At 33.2% G+C, this 25,988-nt stretch overlaps 5 protein-coding genes across 9 annotated transcripts in view; 2 read left to right on the forward strand and 3 right to left on the reverse strand.

Moving 5' to 3' along the window:
• Window positions 1–3,680, forward strand: part of LOC115455785 (cytochrome b5 reductase 4) — a 64,319-nt gene extending 60,639 nt beyond the window's left edge. For all 3 annotated transcript variants that reach the window (XM_037437057.1, XM_030184491.2, XM_030184493.2), the window contains 4 exons: window positions 407–600; window positions 968–1,068; window positions 1,319–1,408; window positions 2,135–3,680. In XM_037437057.1, coding sequence (XP_037292954.1) covers window positions 407–600; window positions 968–1,068; window positions 1,319–1,408; window positions 2,135–2,366 — 617 coding nt within the window. In that variant the 3' untranslated portion in view covers window positions 2,367–3,680. The remainder of the gene's footprint in view (window positions 1–406; window positions 601–967; window positions 1,069–1,318; window positions 1,409–2,134) is intronic.
• A 3,011-nt stretch (window positions 3,681–6,691) lies between these two features.
• LOC115455816 (FAS-associated factor 2) lies at window positions 6,692–12,657 on the reverse strand. Its single transcript, XM_030184553.2, has 7 exons — window positions 12,313–12,657; window positions 11,758–12,007; window positions 10,832–11,015; window positions 10,389–10,658; window positions 9,968–10,142; window positions 9,453–9,590; window positions 6,692–9,337 (listed from the first exon to the last, which is right to left on the reverse strand). The coding sequence occupies exons 1-7, from the start codon at window positions 12,445–12,447 to the stop codon at window positions 9,179–9,181; spliced, it is 1,311 nt and encodes a 436-aa protein (XP_030040413.1). The 5' UTR covers window positions 12,448–12,657; the 3' UTR covers window positions 6,692–9,178.
• A 1,212-nt stretch (window positions 12,658–13,869) lies between these two features.
• Window positions 13,870–16,883, reverse strand: LOC115455811 (calmodulin-like protein 6). The gene is made up of 4 exons (XM_030184540.2): window positions 16,593–16,883; window positions 14,425–14,593; window positions 14,127–14,324; window positions 13,870–14,048 (listed from the first exon to the last, which is right to left on the reverse strand). The coding sequence occupies exons 1-4, from the start codon at window positions 16,772–16,774 to the stop codon at window positions 13,893–13,895; spliced, it is 705 nt and encodes a 234-aa protein (XP_030040400.1). The 5' UTR covers window positions 16,775–16,883; the 3' UTR covers window positions 13,870–13,892.
• A 222-nt stretch (window positions 16,884–17,105) lies between these two features.
• Window positions 17,106–20,082, forward strand: LOC115455810. Its single transcript, XM_030184539.2, has 5 exons — window positions 17,106–17,437; window positions 17,523–17,849; window positions 17,953–18,190; window positions 18,386–18,658; window positions 18,869–20,082. Exons 1-5 carry the CDS (start codon window positions 17,411–17,413, stop codon window positions 18,958–18,960), a joined length of 957 nt encoding a protein of 318 aa, XP_030040399.1. The 5' UTR covers window positions 17,106–17,410; the 3' UTR covers window positions 18,961–20,082.
• On the reverse strand, window positions 20,065–25,947 carry LOC115455809. Of its 3 annotated transcripts, none has more exons than XM_030184537.2 (16): window positions 25,791–25,947; window positions 25,604–25,709; window positions 25,099–25,233; window positions 24,649–24,740; window positions 24,477–24,563; window positions 24,281–24,401; window positions 24,151–24,211; window positions 23,935–24,080; window positions 23,541–23,690; window positions 23,012–23,131; window positions 22,588–22,763; window positions 22,191–22,332; window positions 21,968–22,111; window positions 21,644–21,747; window positions 21,336–21,458; window positions 20,065–20,300 (listed from the first exon to the last, which is right to left on the reverse strand). In XM_030184537.2, the coding sequence occupies exons 2-16, from the start codon at window positions 25,704–25,706 to the stop codon at window positions 20,079–20,081; spliced, it is 1,926 nt and encodes a 641-aa protein (XP_030040397.1). In that variant the 5' UTR covers window positions 25,707–25,709; window positions 25,791–25,947; the 3' UTR covers window positions 20,065–20,078. The 3 variants fall into 3 exon arrangements, with proteins under 3 accessions (XP_030040397.1, XP_037293006.1, XP_030040398.1); XM_037437109.1 differs by having other exon boundaries at window positions 25,786–25,941; XM_030184538.1 differs by having other exon boundaries at window positions 23,541–23,681; window positions 25,791–25,929.
• Between the last annotated feature and the right edge of the window lie 41 nt (window positions 25,948–25,988).

Raw genomic sequence — 25,988 nt, forward strand, 5'->3', positions numbered from 1 at the left:
ACTAATTGAATACCTACAAGAATCTCAATAATAAAGGAGCATAGAAATTATACACCTTTTTAGCTGTTATTTTAATATTCTAATAAAAGCAAGGGAATGAAATATTTTATAATTTAAAAAGAACTGAGCTATAAATGAGCACAAAAAAATGCGTAGTGTTAATCGTGAAGGCAAGTAAATTAAGTTCTTAGAAAATACCTTATACAACCAGTATGCCAAAGATAAGTACAGCAAATATTGTGTCTATGTTGCCGTTAAGGCAAGCAAGATAAGTAAACTTGCGCATTACACACCTAGTTTCTACTAACAAATGTGAACCCATTAAATATAAGGTCGGTGTTGGAATCCGTCCGTCGAATTGCAATCACAAACGATATTATTAATAATTTCCGTTATTTTATTTCAGATTCGGAATGCGTGCGATCATACACACCTGTGGGCGATGGTTGGGGCCCGACAGATAGTAGTGACGTGTTCTCCGCTCTAAAACTAGCTGTAAAAAAATACGACGCCGGAGCACTGTCGCCTCACCTGTCGACTCTAGAAGTCGGTGATATTCTAACTTTATCCGGGCCTTATGGAAATTTTGAATTGCAAAAGGTATTTATTACTTTATATCAACTTACTATTAAAATAGTGCGATCCGAGAAAGCCCGATTCCTAACAAGGCCCACTTTCCATATTTTTTTCTGTGTTGTGTTAATACATACCACGATTTTTTGTTACTTCTTTTATTATTAAATTTAATAATAATATGAAGTGATAATTTGTCATTTAATCAAAGGTGTTTCTTTAATTTTTTTCATGTAACAATTGAAAGAAAAAAAATTAGGTAGTCTTTCAACGGTTCCCATACCTTTTTAATATTAAGCCTTATTCAAATATGACTCATTTTCACCTATTAAAACATAATAAATATAAGTTATACAGCATTCTAACGTTAATCTCAATAAAATTTTTGTTACAGCTCAAACCAGTGAAAACAGTATATTTTATAGCAGCTGGCACGGGAATAACTCCTATGCTCGGACTCATGAGATTTATGCTGTCGAGATCTCATCCCAGATGGTGTGTATAAAATCTTATATTCATTCACAAAATATATACCTATTATGTAATGGAAATCGCGTCTGGCTTCCAAAGAAATTTATTCCAACAAAATATTCCATCTGAAAACATTAAAACTCTGAACACAGTTATCGAATGCTCTGTTTTATATAATTTCTTGCGTAAAACAAAATTATCTATAAATCTAGATAATTAAACCCTTATTCAGTTTAAGAGAACGAAATAATAACATTTGAAATATTTGTTTCAGTGAACAAGCACATTTATTATTTTTCAACAAAACAGAAGATGATATTTTGTTTTATGAGAATTTCGATGAAATGGCGAAAGAAGATAATAGGTAAGAAAATTTAAATGGATACACACAAACTTTAAATTAAAAACAAACCACATTTACGCCTTTTATGCCAGAAGGCGTAGGCAGAGTAGTGTATTCCGTCTCATGTTGTGATAGAGAACGCCTCTATCGCCATCGGCCACGAATTTTAGACTCCAAGACTGAGTAAAAAAACCCGACTCAGGATTCGAACCCGAAACCTCAGAGTCGTACCACAATAAACCTTCGTAACCGCGGCAGTGAAATAAAAAAAATATTGATAAAATTACTTTCAGGGTATTTCACCCGTAAATATAATGAAACCATCTTTAATACCCAGTAACACGTGTTTAGATATGTCATCGGTAAAAACCCGATAAAATGCGATAATAAATAAATGGAATCACCTACGTAATATATAGAAATATCACTTGAAAATGAAATGAATGAAATCTAATATTATTTTAGGTCAAGTGATATCCGAAGAAAGCCCGGTTCCTAACATGGCCCACTATACATGTAGTGGGTAATTTTATTTGTGTTCTAACGCAAAAACCAACTACGATTTTTTGTTAGTACTTTTATTATTAAATTGTATAATATGTAGTGATATTTTAAACAAAGGTTTTTTTCATGTAACGATTTTAAAATTAGGTCGACTGACCTTCAAGGTTTTCGTTACCTTACCGCTATTAATTAACTAACGTCTGTCTAGCTTAAACATCATATTACAATTATTTTCCTTTGCAGATTACAGGTATCTCACATTCTGTCAGACGGGAACTCATCGTGGACTGGTCATAAAGGCCGTATCACCAAACAGATACTCGTAGACATATTAGGAAAAGATGCAATGAAATGCATAGACAAATGCACGCATTTCGCATGTTTGTGCGGACCAACCGAGTTTACTCACACTGCGCTCGATTTGCTGAAGAAACAAGGCATGAAAGAAAACTGTATACATGCTTTTATGGGTTGAATGATTTAGTTCCTTTTGAAAAACTGTTTCTTATTTTATATATCGAAAATTATGTTGTAAATAATTTGATATATTGGGGCTTATTTTAGTAAAAATAGTAAACAATGTTTTGTCTATTTTATATATTATCTGGATGGCAGCCGGAGTTTGTAATTATTTAAAGAATTATAATGTATTTTCATTTATACATAAAGACTAAACAAAAGCACTACAGATAAGAGTTACTAGGGCGCAATTATCTACGCCTTTCCAACGATTATAGGAAAATAAACCGAATCCATGTGAAAGATGTAAACAAGCAATAAGTAAGTTTTTTAACTCAAAATTCAATAGAATTTAATGGCTCTATATGGGGTAAAATATTTAAAATAGTCTTTATTGGCATACTTACCTAATGCATTTTATCTAAATTCCGAACTAAACTAGTATAACAGGAATTACATTTTCAATTGTACGTAAGTAGCTTATAAGTGGCAATATTTTTCGATTTAAATGTTATTACTTATTGTGTATAGTGCATTAGTACAGTAATAACACATTTAAATGTCCTAAGAGTGAGATTTCGTTACTTTGTGTAGTTTATATAAGTAAGGTTCTTAAATATGCACCAAAAAGCCACAAAGTAAGAAATAGTTTTCTACACGCTAAATTAATCAAAAGGAGTGTGATAATATAGCTTTTTAGAGTATTATTAATTGTCTAACAATAATTTTGTAACAATATGTTTGTGATTAGCGTAGGCATTTATTGTGATTTCAGTTTTAGAGCTCAATGTACAGAAAGACAAATTCTATTATTGTAACTGATCATTGTAAGTGAAATTATTTTATTTATTCTCTATGTCGACCGTACGAAATATCTACATCTTTTCAAATAACTTTTCAGCAATATCAAAAGAATTCCTATGAATAAAGAAAGCAATATTTAAGGCTTTATTGTTGTTATTGATATTGATATATTTACGTTTTCGAAAAATTTTATAAGTCTAGGATCACAGCTCACACAGGTTAAAATATACAATTTACTTATCTAAAACTCCTTTTTGTTGGGGTTCCTTGGCAAAATTATAAATCTTTATAGTTTACCTCCGTCCGTTTGTCCTTCCGTCCGTTTATGAAAGGCATTTAATCGTTTGTTTTCAAAAATCGAATGCACGTTAAGTATATCTCTATTCTAACAACACTGTTAATAGCCAGTATCTTAGTTTATCTACATATAATAAAATATGATGGTTCTTATCCTACAGTATAAAATACTTTAAAGGTTGGCCTTATGTTTTCTGATTAAAAATATTCGTAAAAAATTTAAATCAAATCTCCGGACTATATTTTTTCGATTGACGTGTGCGGTACCCAAACTAAAGTTGGCCCGATTCAATATTGACTGTTTCCATTTTTACGACTGCTTCTACCAATGAAACTTTTTAAGGACGTCTCACGTTTATTTCATGTCGACATATGTTGTTATATGTTGCTTCGGATAATGGTATTTTCTATCTCATTGTTGAAAAGTGAATATTGCACAAAGGTAAGGTACAGTAGAGTAATATAACATAACTAGCTTTTACCCGCGGCTCCGGCCGCGTTATAAACTATTTCGGGCTAAAGTTTTCCGTTATAAAAGTTACGCTATATATTTTCCCGAGAGCCTATGTTCTTCCCAGGGTCTCAAACTGTCTCCATACCAAATTTCATCTTACTACGTCGGGTAGTTTTTGAGTTTACTACGTTCAGGCAGACAGATGCAGCGGGGGACTTTGTTTTATATTTTTGTAGAAATTTTTAAGAGGAACAATCCCGTCATACATCTTTATTGCATAACTTTAACTGTTTACACAACGCACGCAACAGAAGCCCTCAAAACTAATAAATTTTCCTCGTTTTTGCAACATGTTTCATTACTGCTTCGCTTCTATCGGTCATAGCGTGATGATATATAGCCAATAGCACTCCAGGAACAAAGGCTTATCCAACACAAAAATATTTTTTCAGTTTAAACCGGTAGTTCCTGAGATTAGCCATTACTGCTCCGCTCCTATTAGGCATAGCGTGATGATATACAGCCTATATCACTACAAAAACAAAGGGCTATTCAACACAAAAATATTTTTTTATTTCGAACCGGTGGTTCCTGAGATAAGCCATTACTGCTCCGCTCCTATTGGGTATAGCGTGATGATATATAGCCTATAGCGCTCCACGAACAAAGGGCTATCCAACGCAAAAATATTTTTTCCGTTTGGACCAGTAGTTTCTGAGATTAGCCATTACTGCTCCGCTCCTATTGGCCATAGCGTGATGATATATAGCCTATAGCGCTCCACAAGTAAAGGGCTATCCAACACAAAACGAATTTTTCAGTTTAAACTGGTAGTTCCTGAGATTAGCCATTACTGCTCCGCTCCTATTGGTCATAGCGTGATGATATATAACTTAGAGCACTCCACAAACAAAGGGCTATTCAACACAAAAAGAATTTTTCAGTTCGAATCGGTAGTTCCTGAGATTAGCCATTACTGCTCCACTCCTATTGGTCATAGCGTGATGATATATAACTTTGAGCACTCCACAAACAAAGGACTATTCAACACAAAAATATTTTTTCAGTTTGGACCGGTAGTTCCTGAGATTAGCCATTACTGCTCCGCTCCTATTGGGTATAGCGTGATGATATATAGCCTCTAGCAATCCACGAATAAAGGGCTATCCAACGCAAAAAGATTTTTTTCAGTTTGGACCGGTAGTTCCTGAGATTAGCCATTACTGCTCCGCTCCTATTGGGTATAGCGTGATGATATATAGTCTATAGCACTCCACGAACAAAGGGCTATCCAACGCAAAAAGAATTTTTCAGTTTGGACCGGTAGTTCCTGAAATTAGCGCGTTTAAACAAACAAACAAACTCTTCAGCTTTATATAATAGTTTAGATAAGTAAGTATGTACCGTCAAAAACAAAAGTAGCTAATCAAATTTCAAATTTCAAATCGCTTTTAAACTTTGTCGCCTAATCAATAATCGTTTTTTTCTTCACGAAATATAATCACAGGGTTTACTTTATTTTGGATACAGAAAGAAGAATATTACGATTGAAGTTAATTAGTAGAAGCGTTTCGAAATTCTAAATATGTTTATCTGCTTTTGTGCCTATTTGCTAGCCTGAATAAGGTGGCCATAATATTGGCGGTACATAAAATGATCCTGAAAAAGTATTTCAGCAGAAGCCATTATGATGAGGTACATTTACAAAAAACTCCAATCCAAAAAATAATAAGATCATAAGAATATTGCTATGCCATCGGCTTAGTTTTAACATCTTTGAGATGTAATTTGAGATATTAGTGATCTGTGATCCTATTCTTAGACCAAGAATCAGCAAAGTACTTAAAGCAAATGTAGTTTTATTGTTCTTTGTATTCCTTTTCTTAAAAGAATAACGGACATTTAATATAAAATGGCTAAATACCGTACTAACTGGCAACGGCTTGGAATCTCCTGTGGTATGATAGTCACGGTTGGGTTAATATTCACAAACAACGTAGTTGTGAAATCCACACTGTTATTATCCCTCATCATCATCATCAGCATCAGCAGCAGTATGTTCACTGCTGAACATGGGCCTCCCCCAAAGATTTCCAGATCGAGCTATTGGAAGCGGCCTGCATCCAGCGATCTCCTATGATTTTTATGAGGTTATTGACCCTAGGATGAACATTTAGCGCCATTGTTCCCTTCACGTTAAATGTCAAATTTGGTGAATACCGAATGAAACAGAAATTATAGTGCAAAATTTTCATGCTGGGGCTAGATTCCTCAAATTGCATCTTTCCTCTGCCCCGCTCGTGTATTGCAATATGTTCGCTGGCTATAACACTAAGCTCATGTACCCTCAACTTTTTTAGTCGGATTGAAGATAATCACAGGTTAAGTTTACAGGCATGGGCAGGCATGTGTAGAGGGTGCCTTAACTAGCCACAGGAAAACTGGAAAAATTGGGTATACTAGTTTAAAAATTTAAAATATATCTGCTTCTCAATATGATGTAAATAACATGAAGTTTTGTAACAATGGTTATATTTTATTTATTGTTATCTTTATACAAAAGCTAACATATTCCGATTGAGCTGTGTGATAGATGTACTTATGTTATTATGAGGTCAATATTGTATGCAGTTTTCTTAAAATTATGTTATTCTTTATTGTAAATATTTAAAAGTGCCTACATTCCAGGTATATGTTTTGGTGTGTTGTTGATCTATAGGTTTGAATAAATAAAATATTAAAGTTTTATTATTTTTTTATTAAAAAATATATACCTAATATACCTATTTCCTACCACTGTCTTGGTCATATATTGACTTGGATAAAACTGCGTTTTGGTCTTGAATATAATACTAAAAAAATATTCAAATTGACAACAGAATGCGAAATCGATGAAATAGAAGATTTTTTTCCATGTACAGACATACCGCATAACATAATAAATGCAATGAAAAACTAATTTCTTACAAAAATACCAAATAATTTTGATATAATTACGCATACATATCACACGGAAAAAATATATATCACTGAAATATTATTATGTGCAATAAATGATTGCAAATGTTTAAAAACTGAGAGTTATTATTTATTCTTTCTAAAGGAACTTTCATTAGATATTAATTCTAATCTTAGATTTATTCCAAACAATGAAATTTATATAAATAAGATACATGTTATCATATTATTATGCTGGCTTACTAGAGATTTAACTTAACCAATGTTACCTAAAGATAATGACATAGGTGCTGTCGACTATCTGCCACAAAATAACATAACAAATTCGAATTTTAATTCAACTTAGTATGTATTTTTCTGACTTACTGTACTTGTTTAATAAATTAATTTGTAACACTAAACAGTGTAGTGACTACTATTATTTTAAAAATAAGTTACATTACTTATTCTGTAGCAGTAACGCGGAAAAACGCCGACAAAGATTGGGGCAAGTAAGCTTGGAAAACAAAATTACGTACAGACAATTCATGCAAAACATGGTTTTATAGTCAATTCAGAGGTTTTAGTTGTTTGGTTGGTTAGAATTTTGCCTATGGATATAGAGCTCAACATTGTACAACGACCAGGTAGGTATAACGCAAGGCAATGAATGCATGCTACCCATGGGTTTTTTGATATAGTGCAAATTACTATCCTGCTGTGCTAAGCGTAAAAGCGGCATGTGAGGGAAGACTTATTTCGAGATAATCGAAGTTTTGTAAATATAGTTTTATATGTAAAATTGAGATAGAGAAACTCTTTCAAGGTTTATTATCAACAAGTTCTAAAGATACCGTTATTTAGGTAAGTTTAATGGATAGGTATTTCTTTAAGCTATCTGATAAAAATCAAGTTTTTTTTTTGAGATACCACTTTTGAGGTTAGCACGGCAGTATCGCCCGACTAAAATGAATATTTACACTCTTGAAATCCCAAACGTCATCTTAAGTCTGAAAGTATTTTGATTCTGTTGTTCCGCGCTTATTCTAGTCATGATATTGACCTAAAAACTATCAAATATTTAATGCAAAAAAATTGAGGAACCTTCCGCCTCAAAAATAGCACACTAAGCATTAAGTTTGCTAGTTATTCAATATAATCAAAATGAATACACATCAATTTAAAATTGATGATTTAAACCCTATATTTTGTATAGACACTTACAAGGTGAAAATATTAACTTCGACTTCATTATTGTGTAGTGATATTCATATTTTTCAAAAAAAGGTAATTAAGTTCATGGGCGTTTATATCTTGGCAGATATAATATTCAATTTAATAGTTACCTTGAAAAAAATAAATAATACGAGAATTTACAGGGCTAGTCGCCTTTAATATTATATTTTTGTGACGTACATAAAATTTTGTACAAATTGCGCGTTGTGTAAGAAAATATTTTTTTAAATAAATGTACCTACACTATTTCCAATAGCAGTGAGTTAAGGACAGTGACGACAGTGACATCTTTTCAATGTACAATAGTACCTATGAATTTATACAAATTCAAAATAAGTAGGTATCCTAACTCTTTCTAGCCTTATTTCTAAAAATTGCTCTAAATCCATAAGCCCATCCCGTGTTCCCGACAAGGCAAGCAGAGGTGTAAGTAGTTGATACCCACATGGTTTACTTAGCTTATTTTTCAACCTATGCTATAGGGGCGACCAGGGTAAAAATTCCTATCCTTAAAAACCTCTTGCTGGTGTCCTTAATAATTCTTAATGTCTTAATAAATTTAAATCAAATGATAGCTCCTTTTGCCTAGTATTCTATAACTAAGTGATTTGGAAATATGTACTTCAGACTAAACACCGATTTCGTTTGCGATACTCGTAATTATTGATATCTTACCAATATCTGATAAGTCTTTTAATGTGGTCAATTAGTTTACACTATATTTACAAGTTCACAGATGGACACAATTTATCTGCTTTATTTATGACATTGTTTTAATGTTTTATAGTGCAAAATGAATTGATAAGAGAATATAAAAGCAAATGCATGTACAATCAAAAAAAAAACTAAACAAATTATAAATATCAAATCTTTTATAGACATTAACTTTCATTTGATATTTTGTTTTTAATGGCAAACATTTTGTAGTTTACCTCAGTGAAATAATATAATATAAATAAACAAAAGTATAAAAGCGATTAAATTTTTCAATTTGTTCAATTATTTTTGTTGCTGACTGTACATCAAAAAATTAACAATCGTGTGGTTGACTGACGCTTTATTCCCAAGATGACCAATATAATATTTATCGGGCACTAGATTTATGCGTTGACATCGTTCACGAACAACACGTCGCGGTCCTTCAAACCGGACTCCAGCAAATTGACAGCCCCACGCTTTAACACCCGCTTGGGGAAGTTGGTCGTGATCTCAAACTCCTCTGGTGACTGCGGATGACTAAACACGAAGTCATACAAGTCCTGTAAGTAATATTTAAACAGGTTATAAATTGAAAATTAGGCCAAACACGTATAGTATTTACTATTTCTATAGAATGAATTTTATAAAGCTAACAAACTGCGAAACTATGGTAACCTGTGTTGTGTGCGCGAGTGTGAACCGGCGCGTGAGTCGCTCGCCGCCGGGCAGGCGGATGAGCAGCGCCACCGTGTCGGCGCCGGCGGGCGGCTCGGCCGGCAGCCGCGCCGCCATCGCCGCGCGAGCTTCCACCAACTGGCATGGGAAATTATTACGTATTGCTTACTACATAACTAGAGTAGGTTGAACTTTATTAAAGACCAAAATGGTCACTGATTATTTACCGTATACTAATAAAATCACTGTTCTATTCATTATTGACTAATATTCATTCATTACCACGTTGACTGCGACTTTCGTAACAGTTGAATTTTTTAAGGCGCAATGCGCGTATCTGTGCCTTATGCGCCGCACAGGTTGAAGTTCATTGTTTCGAGTCCGCAGTCAAAGTGTTGAAATATTTTAATATAGTAGTATTATAAAAGTAGGTAGCCACAGTAAAATCCCGAACACGCGACGTATTTTGGTGTCTACTTTACACATATATTATAATTATTATAAATGGCACATACGTCCTGTCGATGCTTCTCTTCCAGCTGTCGACGCTGCAGGTCCTCGTGTTCGCGCATCTCCCTGGCGGCGCGGTCGGCAGCGCGGCGGCGCTCTTTCTCCTGATCAGCCGCCAGCGACTCGGCATACGCCTCGTCCTGCGCCGCGCGCAGCCGAGCCGTCACCTCACGCTCCACTCTGTAGTAAACAAATAAAACTCAACTCCAACTATACAATGCCAATCAATACTAGCCTGATATTTGGAATTCGAATCTGATACCGCGATAATGTCGATTGTGACGGAAAAAAAGTGCGTGGCTTGGTTGCATCTCTGTCTACTGCTCTGGCGATAAAGCCGCGACGTGTGTTGTTTTTTTTTTGTTTTAACAAATTTCAACAGCTTTTCAATTAAGCCATCCATCACTGAACAATTTTGAATCATACCTATCAGCCCTCGCAGCGGCCAGATGCGCCTCATTATCAGAAACGACTCTGCGCAGGCGCTGTAGCAATTGCTGCGGAGTGCAGGAGCCCTCGCTGCGCGCCACCACCGTCATGCGATGATCGCGGACGCACACCACGCACAGCAGCGGGTAGCGGCGCCCGCCCACCGACTGCGCCACGCGCCAGCCCTCGCCGCTCTCCACTGAACATCCCCAAAACAGGGCATGCGTGTTTATGTACTCAATCACTTCAGGATCAGCGAGTGTTGTCCTGCAAATATAAAATGGAGTTAAAATTGGATACATGTTTGAATTTTTTTATAAACTAACAAATTAGCTGAAAATATTAATAAATGATTGGAGCATCAACATCTCAAATATTGATATTTTTATATAATAAATACAGAGTTTAAAGCCAAAATATAAGTATTTAGATAACTATACCTGCAGAAGTTTTGTGTCTCTGTAGCTGATTCTGAATGAAGGTATACAATGAGGAAACGCAGCTCATTCTTAGCATCATTAAGTGCCTGAGCATATGTGCCCTGGTAGAACACTGGATGTGGGTTGAATCGTGATGTGTAACTACTTATGAAGTTCATAACATCTCCAAGGGAGTCTGTCACCACTAAAATAAAACATAAATAGTATTACATAATTGGAAAAAAAATTACAGAAACAGCATTTTGTTACATTAAGGTGGTAGCTCAAGGTCCATTTTCATACATTTTGTTTCGGCTTTAATCTGGGTAACTAAACAAGTATTGGCAAGTAAAGAATTTAAATTCACGTCTAGTTAGTGATTAGTTCTCGCAGTTGAAAGAAAAACGTAAAAATAATTAATAATCATGGATATTTCGGCCTTTAAAATTTAATATGACGAAATTTTAAAGGCAGAAATATCCATGATAAAGGGGGAGATTGCATAATGCATAGTACCATGAAACTAGTTATTTTTTAGTTTCAGTTACATATGTTGTGAGACTGTTTCTTTTTGCTATACCCTATATATTGCAGCTGATGCTACAAAGAATATGTGGGCTGTGAAATAAAAAAAAAATGGATTTAGCCCTTCTTAATACCAATAATAACATCCAATCTATTTAAAGGGTTTTAAATATGTATAAAGATATTATTACTTGTTTTAAAGTTATGACTAAAATACCACAAAAAGTAACTTAAAGGATTAGCACTTTTATGTATAATATGCCTGTATCACAAAAAATTAAACCTCTACTCATTGAATAACTGTCCAAACTTAGCTAAATGCACCGTAATTACAAAAGAATTGAAAAAATATATCATTAGCAGAGCGTTTCTTTCAAATACTTTGATACTTTACAAAAAAAATAATAGTTAAAAATACTTACACCTCCTATCGTCGGTACGAACGAAACTTAAAAGTAAATTTAACACAGATGTAATTGTACTATAGCACATGGATACTACTAGGTTTACAACATAGCGCAACAGCCCTCGCACGCCCCCGGGCCCCTCTGGAGGTTCATCTGTGAACACTTGCTGTCCTATATGGTCATGCACAACCGGAGGGGCGCGTGCTTCCGTCGCAAATACTGAAGGTCTCCCTTCTCTTATATTCAATTGCTCCTGTATCGCCACCTGAGACAAAAAGGTTTTACAGATGAATATTAGACATAGATCTTATTATAAAGAAGCAATACGTAGGACTTGCGTTGGAAATAACGAGACGAGTTGCCTTTATTGAGAACCACTGGTTGGTTGCAATTGTTATGGTTAAAATCCATAATGAAGAACTTAAAATAATATGCTATAAGGATGTTATGAAACCATTTTTTGTTGACACAGTTCGATGTCAACATCAATCTAATTTTACTACTCAAGACTTGTAAAATTATCAAACACTTAGTAATAGGCCACGCGTAATAGAAATGGTTTTGTTTTACCTCCAAATCCCACTGATGCCTCTGCAAAACGTCCCTACATATTGACATGTCTTCTATGCCGGTTAAATCTTGAAATTGCAATATTTTATCAGTTTGTTCATGGGTCAAACCCAAAGCATTGTCCTCAAGATCCATTGGCCTAATTCTATTTACAACTTATTTATGAATAAAGACACCAATTACACTACACTATAGCTAATAAAATATTCAATCTTCTGAAATTCTATAACATCATTTATTATCATATAACGTGAAGGGAAATATTAAGATGAATATGTTTTCAATTTTATTTGCAACACGAACTACATGTCATGTATGTCAAATGACAAATCGTGTCTACTATTCCAAAGACAATAATGATCGTTGATTATGAGACATGTACTATAATAAAAGTATTCGATTACGTTTTAAACTCGAAGTATAGGTACATAATTACCAATAAAATATTAAAGATTATCGCGAAACAATTTTAAAATACCTGCCGTTGAATAGCATTTTGCGTATATATATATTGAGTTCTGGATTCACAAACTACTTTTAAGTCGACTATGGAAATTATTCTAAAAAAAAATTTCACATGCGTGAGTCTGAAAAAAAAATACAGTTATTATAAATTGTGTATTATTTTTTAGATAGTACTATACCAAAGAGCATTACTTTACCACGGACAGTACATACTTTACGGAAAGTACATACTTTTTAAGAACAATTGCTTCATCTGTGCCAAAGCGATTCAGGATCCAAGTAATTCGCGTACAAGCCGACAACCGCGGGTTTGTGTTGTACGTAATGAGAGTAAAAAAAAGGATTATGAATCTTATAAACACACGTTCTAATGACGTTGCAATGGACATTGCTTAACATTGAATTTTTCTCAGGAATTTCTTAACATTTTCGCTTATAACTTTTTTATTTATAGTTCTACGACAAACAGTTACTGAACCAAAGTTGTAGAGAATTTAATTTGCAACAAAAAATGTTTATACATTTTTTTTGTCAGATAATTAGTTTAAGAGATACATCGTAAAACCATTTCAACCCCTATTTTCAAGATAGCGGCCGTGGGACAAGGGTGGCGACCCCACAAACTTGGTTTTAGCTTTACACTGACCCCCCCTACACTTCAAAAAAATAAAATTGCGTCCTCTAAAAAACGCAACTCCAAATTTAACTTTTCAATGGACTATACTGTCATGCTTTTCGTTTTTGCCAAAGATAATAATTGACATAGAGCCATTATCAATGCATAGTGCTATTAAAACAGCACAAACAGTCGACGTTACTTTAGCGTAGAAATGCATATCTAATTCCAGTTTTGATTCCAGTTATGTTAGCAAATTATTGAGACCGGCCGTTAGTAATTACAGTGACGTATTAATATTTAATAGGATTAAAATAGATCTTTTATATTATCTACTGCACCCAAAGGGAGAGAGGTTTGAAAGTCTTCAAAATGTGCATCGATGTTATTACTTTTACGATCGCATAATGACGATCGCCGTTTCTATATTTGTGTACCCTAAGAAGCGTTCAGTATTTTTATATAATAATATTATATTTATTGATTATAACAAAATCTTTTATTTATTTTCTGCAGGGGGTGGTGGAATGGGTGATGATTGTGGTGTTGTTGGTCCAGTTTCTACAGTTGCTGATGTCGGTTTTGGTTGTTCTTCAATAATAGGCTCAGGTGGCACAGAGGGATCTTCATCAGGGTTATCATATAGATATTCAATCTGTAAATACCAACTTGTTTTATATTTTGGCAGTTCTAATGTTAGGGAGGTAACTTAAGCGTCATTCAAATACATTACTTTTAAATCTTTGAGCTCTGGTGCAATACTGAATAAACTTTGAATAAAATTTGCATAGAAAACATTTCCATCCCCTCGGACGTTGGCATCTCGTAACATTTCTTTTGTTTCAGATTCATTGAAAACATCGCCGTATCCTGTCACGATGATTTGTAGGTCATCTATTTCTAAAAAATCTCTGTTTTCTGTGTCAAAAATCTAAAAATACGAAATGTATATAAACTATAATAATTTTCAATAAAAAATGCAATATACTATTTAAATATTTTCGAATCGTGTTATTTATAATATTTTGAACCTTGAATGCTAAAAGTAATTCGTGTGTAATATTTGGTTCGATAACCCATTTATTTAGCATGTATATAAATTGGTCCTTCGTTAACATTTTCGTTGTACCCGCCTTAAGATTTTCGGCTTCAGTCATTATTTCAAAATAGCTAGGGTAATGGAAATTTCTTCGGTGGAATCTGAAAAAAAAAGTACATCGTTATGCTTTATTCCACTTCAACATTGTTTCTGCCTTTTGGGTCTTTTCTATTCATAAAAAAATATAAGCCTGCAAACATTTGAAATAGACAACCGCGTGGTGGGAGATTTTTCTTTGGTAAGTATGTAAAAAAATACCTGGCACGCGGTAATGTACTCGAGATATTTATCGGTTATTATAACAAGATTTTCACTTTCAGTGGTTTTGACCTAGGCCGGTCAGCACATGACATAGCCTTTCTTCAAGAGTACCTAGAAATGTATTCTAGGTACACTTGAAGAAAGTCAAGTATGTTTGTGTTGCGCCGCAGGTCCCGCGTCCATGTGCTTATTATGCGGAAGAAAAAGGGGATTGAAACCAATTTGTTCGTAGCATGCTTACATGGCGTTGACCTAAATATGGCCCTTATTTGTGCCCAGATGCTTTATGCCACTCACCAGACCGCTGCCACCCCTAGGCCGCGATATATATCTATACTATTATATAAAGCTGAAGAGTTTGTTTGTTTGTTTGTTTGTTTGTTTGTTTGTTTGTTTGTTTGTTTGTTTGTTTGTTTGTTTGTTTGAACGCGCTAATCTCAGGAACTACCGGTCCAAACTGAAAAATTCTTTTTGGGTTAGATAGCCCTTTGTTCGTGGAGTGCTATAGGCTATATATCATCACGCTATACCGAATAGGAGCGGAGCAGTAATGGCTAATCTCAGGAACTACCGGTCCGAACTGAAAAATTCTTTTTGCGTTGGATAGCCCTTTGTTCGTGGAGTGCTATAGACTATATATCATCACGCTATACCCTATAGGAGCGGAGCAGTAATGGTTAATCTCAGGAACTACCGGTCCAAACTGAAAAATTCTTTTTGCGTTGGATAGCCTTTTATTCGTGGAGTGCTATAGGCTATATATCATCACGCTATACCCAATAGGAGCAGAGCAGTAATGGCTAATCTCAGGAACTACCGGTTCGAAATGAAAAAATATTTTTGTGTTGGATAGCTCTTTGTTCCTGGAGTGCTATAGGTTATATATCGTCAGGCTATGACCAATAGGAGCGGAGCAGTAATGAAACATGATGCAAAAACGGGGACAATTTATTAGTTTTGAGAGCTTCTGTTGCGTGCGCTGCGTAAACGGTTAAAGTTATGCAACAATAATGTATGACGGGATTGTTCCTCTTAAAAAGTTCTACAAAATTATATCATAAAACAAAAGTCCCCCGCTGCATCGGTCTGCCCGAACGTGTTAAACTCAAAAACTACCCAACGTATTAGGATAAAATTTGGTATGGAGACGGTTTAAGACCCTGGGAAGAACATAGGCTCCCGGGAAAATATATAGCGTGACTTTTATAACGGAAAACTTTAGCCCGACTAACTTTATAACGCGGGCGGAGCCGCGGGCAAAAGCTAGTATATATATATACGAACTGTTGATTAATTCAACGCTGAGGCCCGTGTTTATAAACATAGATTAGCTAGGTGCGAAGTAATAATATGTTAATAAACATGTATTCAAGTTCAAACAATATTATAAAGACGTAAAGTTCGCCCGAATGCATAGTGTCTGCAATTTCATAGTTTTCTTTGACTTGTCAGTTCTTTCGGCATAATACCCTATGCAGAACGTAGGCATAGGGTTGCTGTTTTTGGCTAATACTGAGATACAATTTTATTTCAGCTGGCTGGCGGATAAACAAAGCTGAACTAAGAAAACTGAAATTCCAACACTTTGCATTCGCGAAAAGTGCGTACATTCATAGTGTTGTTTGTGAATTTTGAGGTTACTTTCTTCTAGTACTCGGCAAAGGTCTGTAACTTAAATTTCAAGATTATTGGGGAATCTCATCTAAACATGTAAAAACACCCATAATTCCTGACGGGGGTGTGAAGATAAGACTTCTCTATTAGGGGCAATTTATGTGCTGGATAGCTTGATAACAAAAAAACACGACTAGTATTATTGAGTTATTAACACTTACGTACTTTTTTAATGATAAAAAATTTATGAACTTCTGAATAGTTATGACAGGTGTGGGCTCCCCCTCATTTATTATTAGTTGCGGTTTTGAATTTTCGTCGAACCATTCAACGATTTCATTAATTTGATCGTCTGTAAATCTTGGTGTTATATTTTTCAATGGATTAAAAACATCAAATGTAGTCATGACTAATAATTTTCTAATGAATGCTTATAATACTTCAAAGCAAGAAAAAAATATCTATTGAAGTATTATTTTTTGTACTATAATTTGTCAAATCTCTTACGTAGCATATTACTTACTCCTTTGATTTATTCCAAAGATTACAACAGTACTGAACTTACGAAGAAGAAAATTTAGTGGGACGCTGTATTATGGAAAGGAAATCAGATGTTGCAAGTTTTTATCGAAATATATTGTATTTCGTAATATAAACGAAAATTGATTGCTTTTTTTCCTGCTAGTGGACGCAATCCATTATAATATACGGAGGGCAATATTAGGCAACATTGCCATAGAATGTCAAATTTACGGACCAATCAAAATTCAAATGTCAATTATCAAAACCTATGGCTACATATCTATTTATTTATTAGTCTCTGCATTTAATGTGAATTGTCAAATTTAATATTTTTTTTTCAACATACAAAATAAAATAAGTATTTTAACTAAAGGCTAAAACAATAATTGGTTTTGTTTATTCAGTCTTTTCTTCACAGTTTTTACTTTCAAGCTCGTTGAATTTAACCATCACGTTGTTAAAGTTGGCCTAGAATGAATCTTGGTGAAATTGCAAAGAAATGTTAACGCTGTTTTTTGAAAATGTTTGAATCAGATGATTTTGATCAGGTAAATTTATAAAAAATAAGTACTTATAGTTTTTTATTAAAATGCAGTTAAATAATAAAAAAAATGTAAACATCTTATATTTCAGGTCCTTTCTCAGTTTGAGATCCCCGAAGTGCTACCAGAGGAGAAATATTCACAAAAAGAGAATGTAACAAGTCATATAAAGAAACCAGATAATCCAGTTGAATCTAATTCAAACAAGTTAGTAACTGTAAATGAGAGTTTTAAGCCACCCACAAATAATGTTTTAAGGGAACAAGCAATATCCCCAAAGCATATCAAAAGAAAAATAATTAATTCATATTTTGATCACAAAACTAAAAGGAAATTTCCTGGTCCTGCTGGTATACTAAATGGTAGTATGGAGGAACCTGAAGACCACAGCATTGGTCATATGGAACTGCTATCTCAGGTATGTAAATAGTTTTGAATTTATGAGAATCAGGACATAAAATTAATAAAAAAAAATTGGAGTACACATTAGCATTATCTCATTGTCCTGTTTTATTTTCTAGGATATAGATTTCTCACAACATAATCTACAAAAACATATATTTGAATCACCACTATGGACCAGATTATTAATTGATGTAAAAAGATGGAATTTATGCAATATAGATACAATTAAAAGTATTAAACAACAGGCTATTAGTGGAATTTTGAAAAGGAGGAAAGCTCAAACAATTACTGCATTTGTTGAAGCTGTTGATAGATCTGCTATAGACCCCCTAATTATACTTAGAGATGCAAGTGGTTAGTATGTATGATAAATATATTAAAAGTGTTTGAGTTTTTGAAAACAAACCTTTTGTTACAAATGCTTGGTTATAAATACATTTTGTTTATTACATTTTATAGTATATATTTTTTAATGAATTTTAAGGACAAATTAAAAGAAACTATAGATTTCTTTTATGACGCTCAATATATGTGTGATTATATTTTCAGGCTCAATAAAATGCACACTACACAGGGATGCATGGTCACAGTTCTCACCTTATATTGTATCACAATATTGTGTGCTAATATTGTCAAAGCCAACAATATTGATTACAGGAAGTGCCTTCAAAAAGCATTATTTAAACATAACATTAAATAATATATATGCCATATACAGCTCAGCTGTTTTGAATGATGATGCAGAAAAAAAAGACATGTGCGAGGGATATGAAGTTGTGCAAGAAGAAGATTTTACTGTGATAAAAGCTATCAATTTGTCAAGTGAGTGTGTTATAACTTAATCTTTAGGTGAATGACTGTGATATAATCAATAAAAATAATGTAATTTTTATATTTTGTGTTTTATCCTTTTTTAGCAGAATATTATATTCATAATACTTTATGTTTACTTTACTTTGTTTACTTTACTGTATTATATTTACATTTTATAGGTTTATGACATATCCTTAATTTTTTAATGCTATTTTTCAGGTACAAATCCAGATTTAAATAATGATTTAGATGCTAGTGGAAATAATATATTAGATGGTTTAGATAGCATATTTTCCGAAGACATATTTTGAATACTAAACATTATTATATAGAAAGTGATAACATAATAAAAAACTCTGTCAAGATATCAAAGATTACGTCGAAATATAGCGAAGGCGCGAGTAATGCTCCGCACAACTGCAATAATTGTTCATGCCTTTTTGCTTGCGGAAGGCGTATGTCCCGAACGTACACTTTTACGATTTGTCACTTTAAAATTTGCGTAGTTCACTAGCCGTATGCGAATAAATTAGCATGCGTGCGTATAGCTCATCAGCAATTCGCAATTACACCCAGTCATTAGAGACTTACCACATTGGACGAATGCGAGTGGAGCGGAGGCGCGACGATTTTGTAGGGGACGTGCTTTGAACAATATGTGAGCTTCCAAATCATTTTGGACAGTCAGAATGGATTCCAACAAGGAAACATTATAAGCAGAAGATGCCGAAAACCTACGTAGAAGCAGGTACTTACTGCAAAGAATTCGGGAAAATCATTTAATGATTTTGCAAACAAGTGAATATTTGTTCCTACGTAAGAATATCGACCTACATTTTACGAGTAATTGCATCTAATACAATTATACTTACGACGCAAATACACACTTATGAAAATATAATTTAATTGAAGAAAAGGGTTGTACGCAATGACGTTTTACAAATAGACGCGTCATACACCAACAAAATGGCACATAAAAACGGCGCATTATTTGCTATAGTCACGTACCTGTACATATAATTACAAATTGGCTCGAAGAAGGAATAAAAAGATGCAGAATACATTCGCTGGAAAAGGATATATATACCTACATTGAGAGTTAAGTAACAACGTTAGAGCCGCACGCTCATTGGACGTCAAGTCTGGCAATTGCCTTGCTTTCGTCTTGTCAGTATTGAGCTCGGACAACGTATCTATGTAATAAAAACATCTTAGGTTGTACGAGAATGTACGTAGAGTCGATGAATGAAGATGTGGCGCATTCGGAATTCGCTGCGTCGCTCGTAGCTCCGCTATAAATCCGCCAGTGTCAGAAGAGCATTTGACCTACACATACTCCAAAGAAAAGTAACTTCAAACCAATCTTTCTGTTTGAAAAATATTCAAGAATGATTTTTGTAAATAAAAACAATTCATATACCGAGAACATTTAATTTGCTTTTAATTTAATATGTCGTGTGACTATATGCCTTGACAGAGTTGATGGGTGATAAAACGTAGCTGGACACATTTTACATTTGTACACTTCCTTTTCCTTCCCGACCTCCATTTGCTCGGTATTCCCTTTGTCACCGTCTGATTTTGAAGGGATTGTAGGAACGAAATGAGTTTTTACATGTTTCTGGCAGTGACTTACTTTTGCGAACCTCGCCTGAAATTGAACAGAGTATTTAAAATATTTTTATTGATCAGAACAAAATTTAACATATTTCAACAACATGCAGATATTGTGCAAAGTTATCTAGGGCAAGATGTGGGCAGACAAAATTTTGTATATTTATGTATACAGGGTGTCCCAATAAGTAGTGTCAAGCGGAGGTCCAGAGATAGAGCATCCCTTGGGGTATCCGAATCACCCTCATGTATGTTCCGCGATTTTTCATAGTTTTCGAGTTTGAATACTTTTCAGAATTTTTGAAAATTTTGGATGTGAACGATTAAATTATTTCTTTTTAAAAAAGTAGAAGACTTATGCGAGATTTTTTTATTGCAACTAAATTTTGATTAGTTGTACTTTTTTGCCAAAAACAATCAGCTTCGTAACTTTAATGAAAATGGTGTAAAATGAAAAACTTAAGATCTATGAATTATGACTTAAATTTAAAAACCTAAACAGGTGACTTCGTGGTGCTAAGGTAGATCAACCAATCAAAATTTAGTTTCAATAAAAAAATCTGGAATAAATCTTCTACTTTTTTTAAAAAAGAAACATTTAATCATTCAAATCAAGAATTCTCAAAAATTCAGAAAAATATTCATAACTCGTAAACGAGGAAAAATCGCGGAACATATATGGGGTGATTCGGATACCCCAAGGGGTGCTCTATCTCTGGACCTCCGCTTGACACTACTTTCTGGGACACCTGTATACTGCCAAAAGAACTACAATGTATTTAAAAAAATGTTATAACAATATAAAACCTCTGAAATGTAAAGGTTAGTGACTTATAATTCATTTATATTTCTAAACGGTAATATAAAAAAAAAATCGTTATATTGTAGTGAAATATGCAACAATTTTTTTGTACCGACAATGAACTATAAATTAAAAAGCGAAAGTGGAGCCCCAAAGCGGATTTTCTATTTTTTTTGTTCAGTCTATATTTACCTACATATTTTTAAAAACCATATACTTATAAGGAATCATATAGAAACACATAGTATAGGAATAAAGTATTACACTCACATCACATTGCAAACAACTGTATAATTTTTCTTTCCCATTTTTGATCACTGAGTAAGTTTCCTTATTTTTATTGAGAATGTCTATGTCTATTGTAAGATTACCTTCAGTTTCCATACATTGACCCTGGAAGGTGATTAAAAAAACATATATATTAATTTTAATTCATTTGAATTTAAAAATGCGAACACAATAAATGTGCGGTGGAGTGTTTTTCACGACTTGGTTGGAGTTAGATAAAAAACCCTTACTAAAATGGAAAATAGTTATGGGTAGATATTTTTTGTAACAAGAATTTTATAATCGTATACCTCTTGATGTTGTTTAATGTCTTCTAATGTTGTGAACATTGTGGCGCAAGCACCACACGCGTATGTTGTTTGTGCTTTCCTTAGAACAGAATCTACAGCAAATTCTGGAAATATAAAAACTTCATTGAGGCTTTCTTTTAAAGAACAATAAAAAATCATTAAAAATATCAATTATAATTAATATAATATGTCAAAAAGAGAATAAACAAAATTACACTATTTCATGCTCTTTAAAGTCGTTCTCAATGGGCTACCGGCGCGGCGGCTGCTTAGTAGTAGTTGAATGAGTAAAACATTGAACATTTTTTTGAGATGGATACTTACGTCGTTTGGCTAAATTAATGTGAACTCGCACAACATTGTCCTCACAAACTACCTCTGATACATGTATATGATAAATAGTAAGATCATTTTCTATAACATCATTGTCAGCATTAGTTTTATCGGGTAGTTTCGGGTTTGTTACATCTGAAATATTTAAATTTAAATTCTGTACTGTAATAATGTTAGATTATTGCGTGAAATGAATTGATAAAAAAATGTTTACCTTTTTTCAACAGTAAATTGTGTAATAAATTGGGTATGTGTGTAAAACATTCTTCTTTATTATTTGATAAATTAACTTTGCCGGTAATAAGTGATATTTTACTTTTAATTATTTTTCCAGTTTGGTCTTTAGTACTTCTTATCTGCGAAATTATTTCAAACACGAATTATTAGATCTCCTACTTTCAGACATTTACAAATTAAGGTTGAGCCCATGACGATTTTTTCAAGGTTTATTTTATTATTATTTAAATAAGTAACGACTTAGTTCTGTGATTAGTGATTACAATGACAGTCGTCCTCATTCTTCGGAATTTACAGCTTCTGACGTAAGTGACTTTTTAAATAAAACTTACAAATGTAATTCTCATCCAAGATAACAAATAATACCAAGTTACCTTCGTCAGAATAATTTTCTGATCAATAATAGATTGCCTCAGAGCGGGTAGTTTAAGTAACTGAAAAATAACCGCGTTCGCTGCCACCGCGTCTTCAGCATAAAAAGTATTAGAATATGAGCGTAATGCCTGGTGGACTAATGCTAAAAATTGTGATTCACTGAGGTCTGAGCCATCTGCAAATTAAAGTGAACATTCAAAATATAGCAATAATAAAATAAACCAGTGATATCTTGAAATACAAAAACTTGTAAGTGTTTTCGTTTGAAAAGCAAACCTAAACAGTTCAGGATAGGAATTGAGTTTGTTTTAGCAGACTAGCCACTAAATTATTTACCTACCTACTCAATAAAATGTTTTTAATACATATAACTTGCATAATTTAAGAACCTACCTTTATATATTTTAATAAAAATGTACTTACTATATTGCTTATTGTTCATTATTTTCTCATATACTGTGAGGGGTTTATTTTTCTTGACCACTTTCGCCACGATTCTTTTACCATTAGCAGTTTTCCCCAATATTATTTTATTTGGAATATCTAGAATAATGTCACATAATAAATTAGAAGAATCGGCAGCTTTAATTTGATAATATTTTAAAGTCAATTATAATTCGCGCTCATCAGGCTTAATCATAGCTGGAGTCAATCGACGAGTACTTTCTGTACTCTATTTCAAATTGTAGGAAATATTTAAAATAAAATTCGTACAGAAATACAATATATTTTTTTTAAACCAATCCTCTTGCCTCGCACTCACAGATTTTGCATACTTGAAGATTTGCAATATGAGTATTTACTCAATAATGGTGGATATAGTAGTACCTTGAAATTAAAAGTAGGTCTATTTACAGAAATACCAAAAAAAAACCTTCTCACACTTTCGCAAGGTAATTCTAGTAGTACTGTTGTAGAAATACTGTCCAGGTCTTATAATTCAGATACTTACTTGGGAAAACAAATTTAGTTTTAATTTTTATGGAATTACTATCCTGTTCTCTGAAAACTTCTATAGTCTCGTCTTGAATGGCGGCATTTGCTGACTGGGCCTCTTTTTTATAGTCAAATCCCTCATCGATTGGTCCATCATCTGTAATTCCTAACAATTGTAAACAAATAAACTTAGAACATTCACATAATTATATACCCTTACGTAAAATTTTAAATAAAACATTGTTTCAGTAATGAACTCTAAAAACGATTACTATACAATTTTAGTTATATAAGAATAGCCAGTTTATTTTTTTGTAGATGTCATGATCTTTTCTTTATAAAATTTTAATTGAGGTAAATATTTTATAAGACTTTTTTACATGTTCATTAATAATTTAAAATTGGCTCACCTTCTTTATCCCCAACTACGAAGCAGACATTTTGGATATCCTGTCCATTTTGAGAGACCTCGTCATTAGCGACAACAAATTCGACAGTAGTATGTTTTGTTGATGAATCTTGGGTAGCATTCGGAATAACATCACCCTTGACCAATCTGTTATAGAATAATATTATTAATTGTGAATACTAAAAAATATATGACCAAAAATATAACAAGAATATACCCAGACTCCATATCAATATCGGCATTATTCTGAATTTCGCTTTTCAATTTGTGTATTAATTCTGAAAAGGGAAACATTTTCAGCATGACTTAGTTTCACTATAACCACATATATTGAAATTTATACATACTATCATTGGTTGTGATATCATGTAGTCCCAATGTATTTAAAACAAATATTTTATCATTTGATTCCAGTAGAATCCAGCCCTTCTGTTCTAATGTTTGATACTGTTCATCACTTAAAGTTATCTAAAAAATAAAAAATAAAAATTAAAACAACTAATTTTTACCGAAATGTATAAGAAATTACCAATGCAATTATACCTCAGTACAGTTATTTGTTGATTTATTGTTAGACTCTGAAGCAATTTCTGTGCTGGTCTCTTTGTATTCATCCGTTACATTTACTACCTGGAATACATAATGAAGGGTATTATAATATATTGCTTGGATACTGGTCTAATTAAATGATAGTGATATTGTAATGCTTACCCACCTGTTCAGTCGTTGCTGTAGTTGTAATGCCTTCTGTTTGCAACAGGTAATTGTTGGTGAACAAATTACTATTCCCGTTAGGTATTACTAACTCTGAAAGTTATATATGTCCTTGTTGAAATTATGAAAAGAAACTATATCTCGTAAGTAAATGGTATAGAGAAAATCAATGCTATAATATCCAATCATACTAGATGAATATATTACACTAACTCATGCCTGCAGCTTCACCTACATGAGAACATTTTCCAGGATAAATATTGTCCAAGGGTAAAAAATTGTCAATAGCACTAGGGAGTAATGTAGCTTCCTATTAGAAAAGAATTCAAAATCAGGTCAATAGTACCAGACATTAGCCCCTACAAACTTTTCCTCTGTATAATATTATTATAGGCATGTATATTTCTATAGCTAGTCATAGCTTGTTACATAAATGGGACAGTCAAATTACCTGGAATGATGAGTTCAGTAGAGTTGTTAACATTCACATAATACTGCTGAGGCTGCGCATCATACACAGGGACTGTATTCACAGATAGTTCTTTATTTTCAGGTTCTTGGTTCACATATTGTATTTGTTTGGTTACTGAAATAGTACAACATTAAATTACAGCAAAAAATGTAAGAATTTGTGTGTAAATTATCTACAGTGTAAAGAAACAGGCAGTTATCTAATGTGTTTTGATGAACATTGACATTATCTTTTACTAGCTTTTGCCTGTGGCTTAGCCGCGTTAGAGTGTTTCCGGGATATAAAGTAGCCTGTGTCCTTTTCGGAGTTTCAAACTATTTGCTTATCAAATTTCATAGTAATTTTCGGGTTCAGGTAGACCGACACACGCGGCGGGGGTCTTTGTTTTATAATATGTAAGGATATATAGAATACAAGTGTGGATTTATAATGCTTAAAAACTGAATATTAGTCAGAATAAAAATAAGTTTAAGTAAATACTCACTAAGAAAAGTACCGTCATCTTGTACCACGAAGAATTGGTCAGATTCAGATGCAACGTTGTTTGAGGGCAAGAATTCATAGGTTTCGTAAGTTTCTTTATCCATTTTCTGCAATAAGGCATATTATATTCATTTGGTGGATCAATAACTTTGTAGTTTGTAGTAATACCGTATTAACACTTTCCTTACCACGAGTTTTTAAAAGAAACTCAGTAATTTATTCCACTTATTTTGAGTTACTGAATTATTAGTGATTCATTTTTCTCTCATTTATGTTTGAAAATGTTTACTCATAAAATACAATAACATTTGGATCAGCTGATTTGTGTTTGCGTTAGTATTTTTGACATTTTATTTTTTCTACTGGCAATTAGGTTTACGTTGATA

Source organism: Manduca sexta, chromosome 10 (genome assembly GCF_014839805.1).
Source record: "Manduca sexta isolate Smith_Timp_Sample1 chromosome 10, JHU_Msex_v1.0, whole genome shotgun sequence".
Lineage (NCBI taxonomy): Eukaryota > Metazoa > Arthropoda > Insecta > Lepidoptera > Sphingidae > Manduca > Manduca sexta.

Excerpts from the sequence above, each read along its gene's own strand:
- LOC115455810 (XM_030184539.2), top strand. The coding sequence starts at position 17,411 with ATGTTTGAATCAGATGATTTTGATCAG. Across the intron at positions 17,438-17,522 it reads AATCAGATGATTTTGATCAG|GTCCTTTCTCAGTTTGAGAT; the intron begins GTAAATTTATAA and ends CTTATATTTCAG. Across the intron at positions 17,850-17,952 it reads ATATGGAACTGCTATCTCAG|GATATAGATTTCTCACAACA; the intron begins GTATGTAAATAG and ends TTTATTTTCTAG.
- LOC115455816 (XM_030184553.2), bottom strand. The coding sequence starts at position 12,447 with ATGGATCTTGAGGACAATGCTTTGGGTTTGACCCATGAACAAACTGAT. Across the intron at positions 10,143-10,388 it reads GCCGCTGCGAGGGCTGATAG|AGTGGAGCGTGAGGTGACGG; the intron begins GTATGATTCAAA and ends TGTTTACTACAG. Across the intron at positions 9,591-9,967 it reads AAGAGAAGCATCGACAGGAC|TTGGTGGAAGCTCGCGCGGC; the intron begins GTATGTGCCATT and ends TTCCCATGCCAG.
- LOC115455811 (XM_030184540.2), bottom strand. The coding sequence starts at position 16,774 with ATGACTACATTTGATGTTTTTAATCCATTGAAAAATATAACACCAAGA. Across the intron at positions 14,594-16,592 it reads AATTTTTTATCATTAAAAAA|ATTCCACCGAAGAAATTTCC; the intron begins GTACGTAAGTGT and ends TTTTTTTTTCAG. Across the intron at positions 14,049-14,126 it reads CAGAGCTCAAAGATTTAAAA|ATTGAATATCTATATGATAA; the intron begins GTAATGTATTTG and ends TGGTATTTACAG.
- LOC115455809 (XM_030184537.2), bottom strand. The coding sequence starts at position 25,706 with ATGGATAAAGAAACTTACGAAACCTATGAATTCTTGCCCTCAAACAAC. Across the intron at positions 24,402-24,476 it reads CAACAAATAACTGTACTGAG|ATAACTTTAAGTGATGAACA; the intron begins GTATAATTGCAT and ends TTTATTTTTTAG. Across the intron at positions 22,333-22,587 it reads AGAAAATTATTCTGACGAAG|ATAAGAAGTACTAAAGACCA; the intron begins GTAACTTGGTAT and ends ATAATTTCGCAG.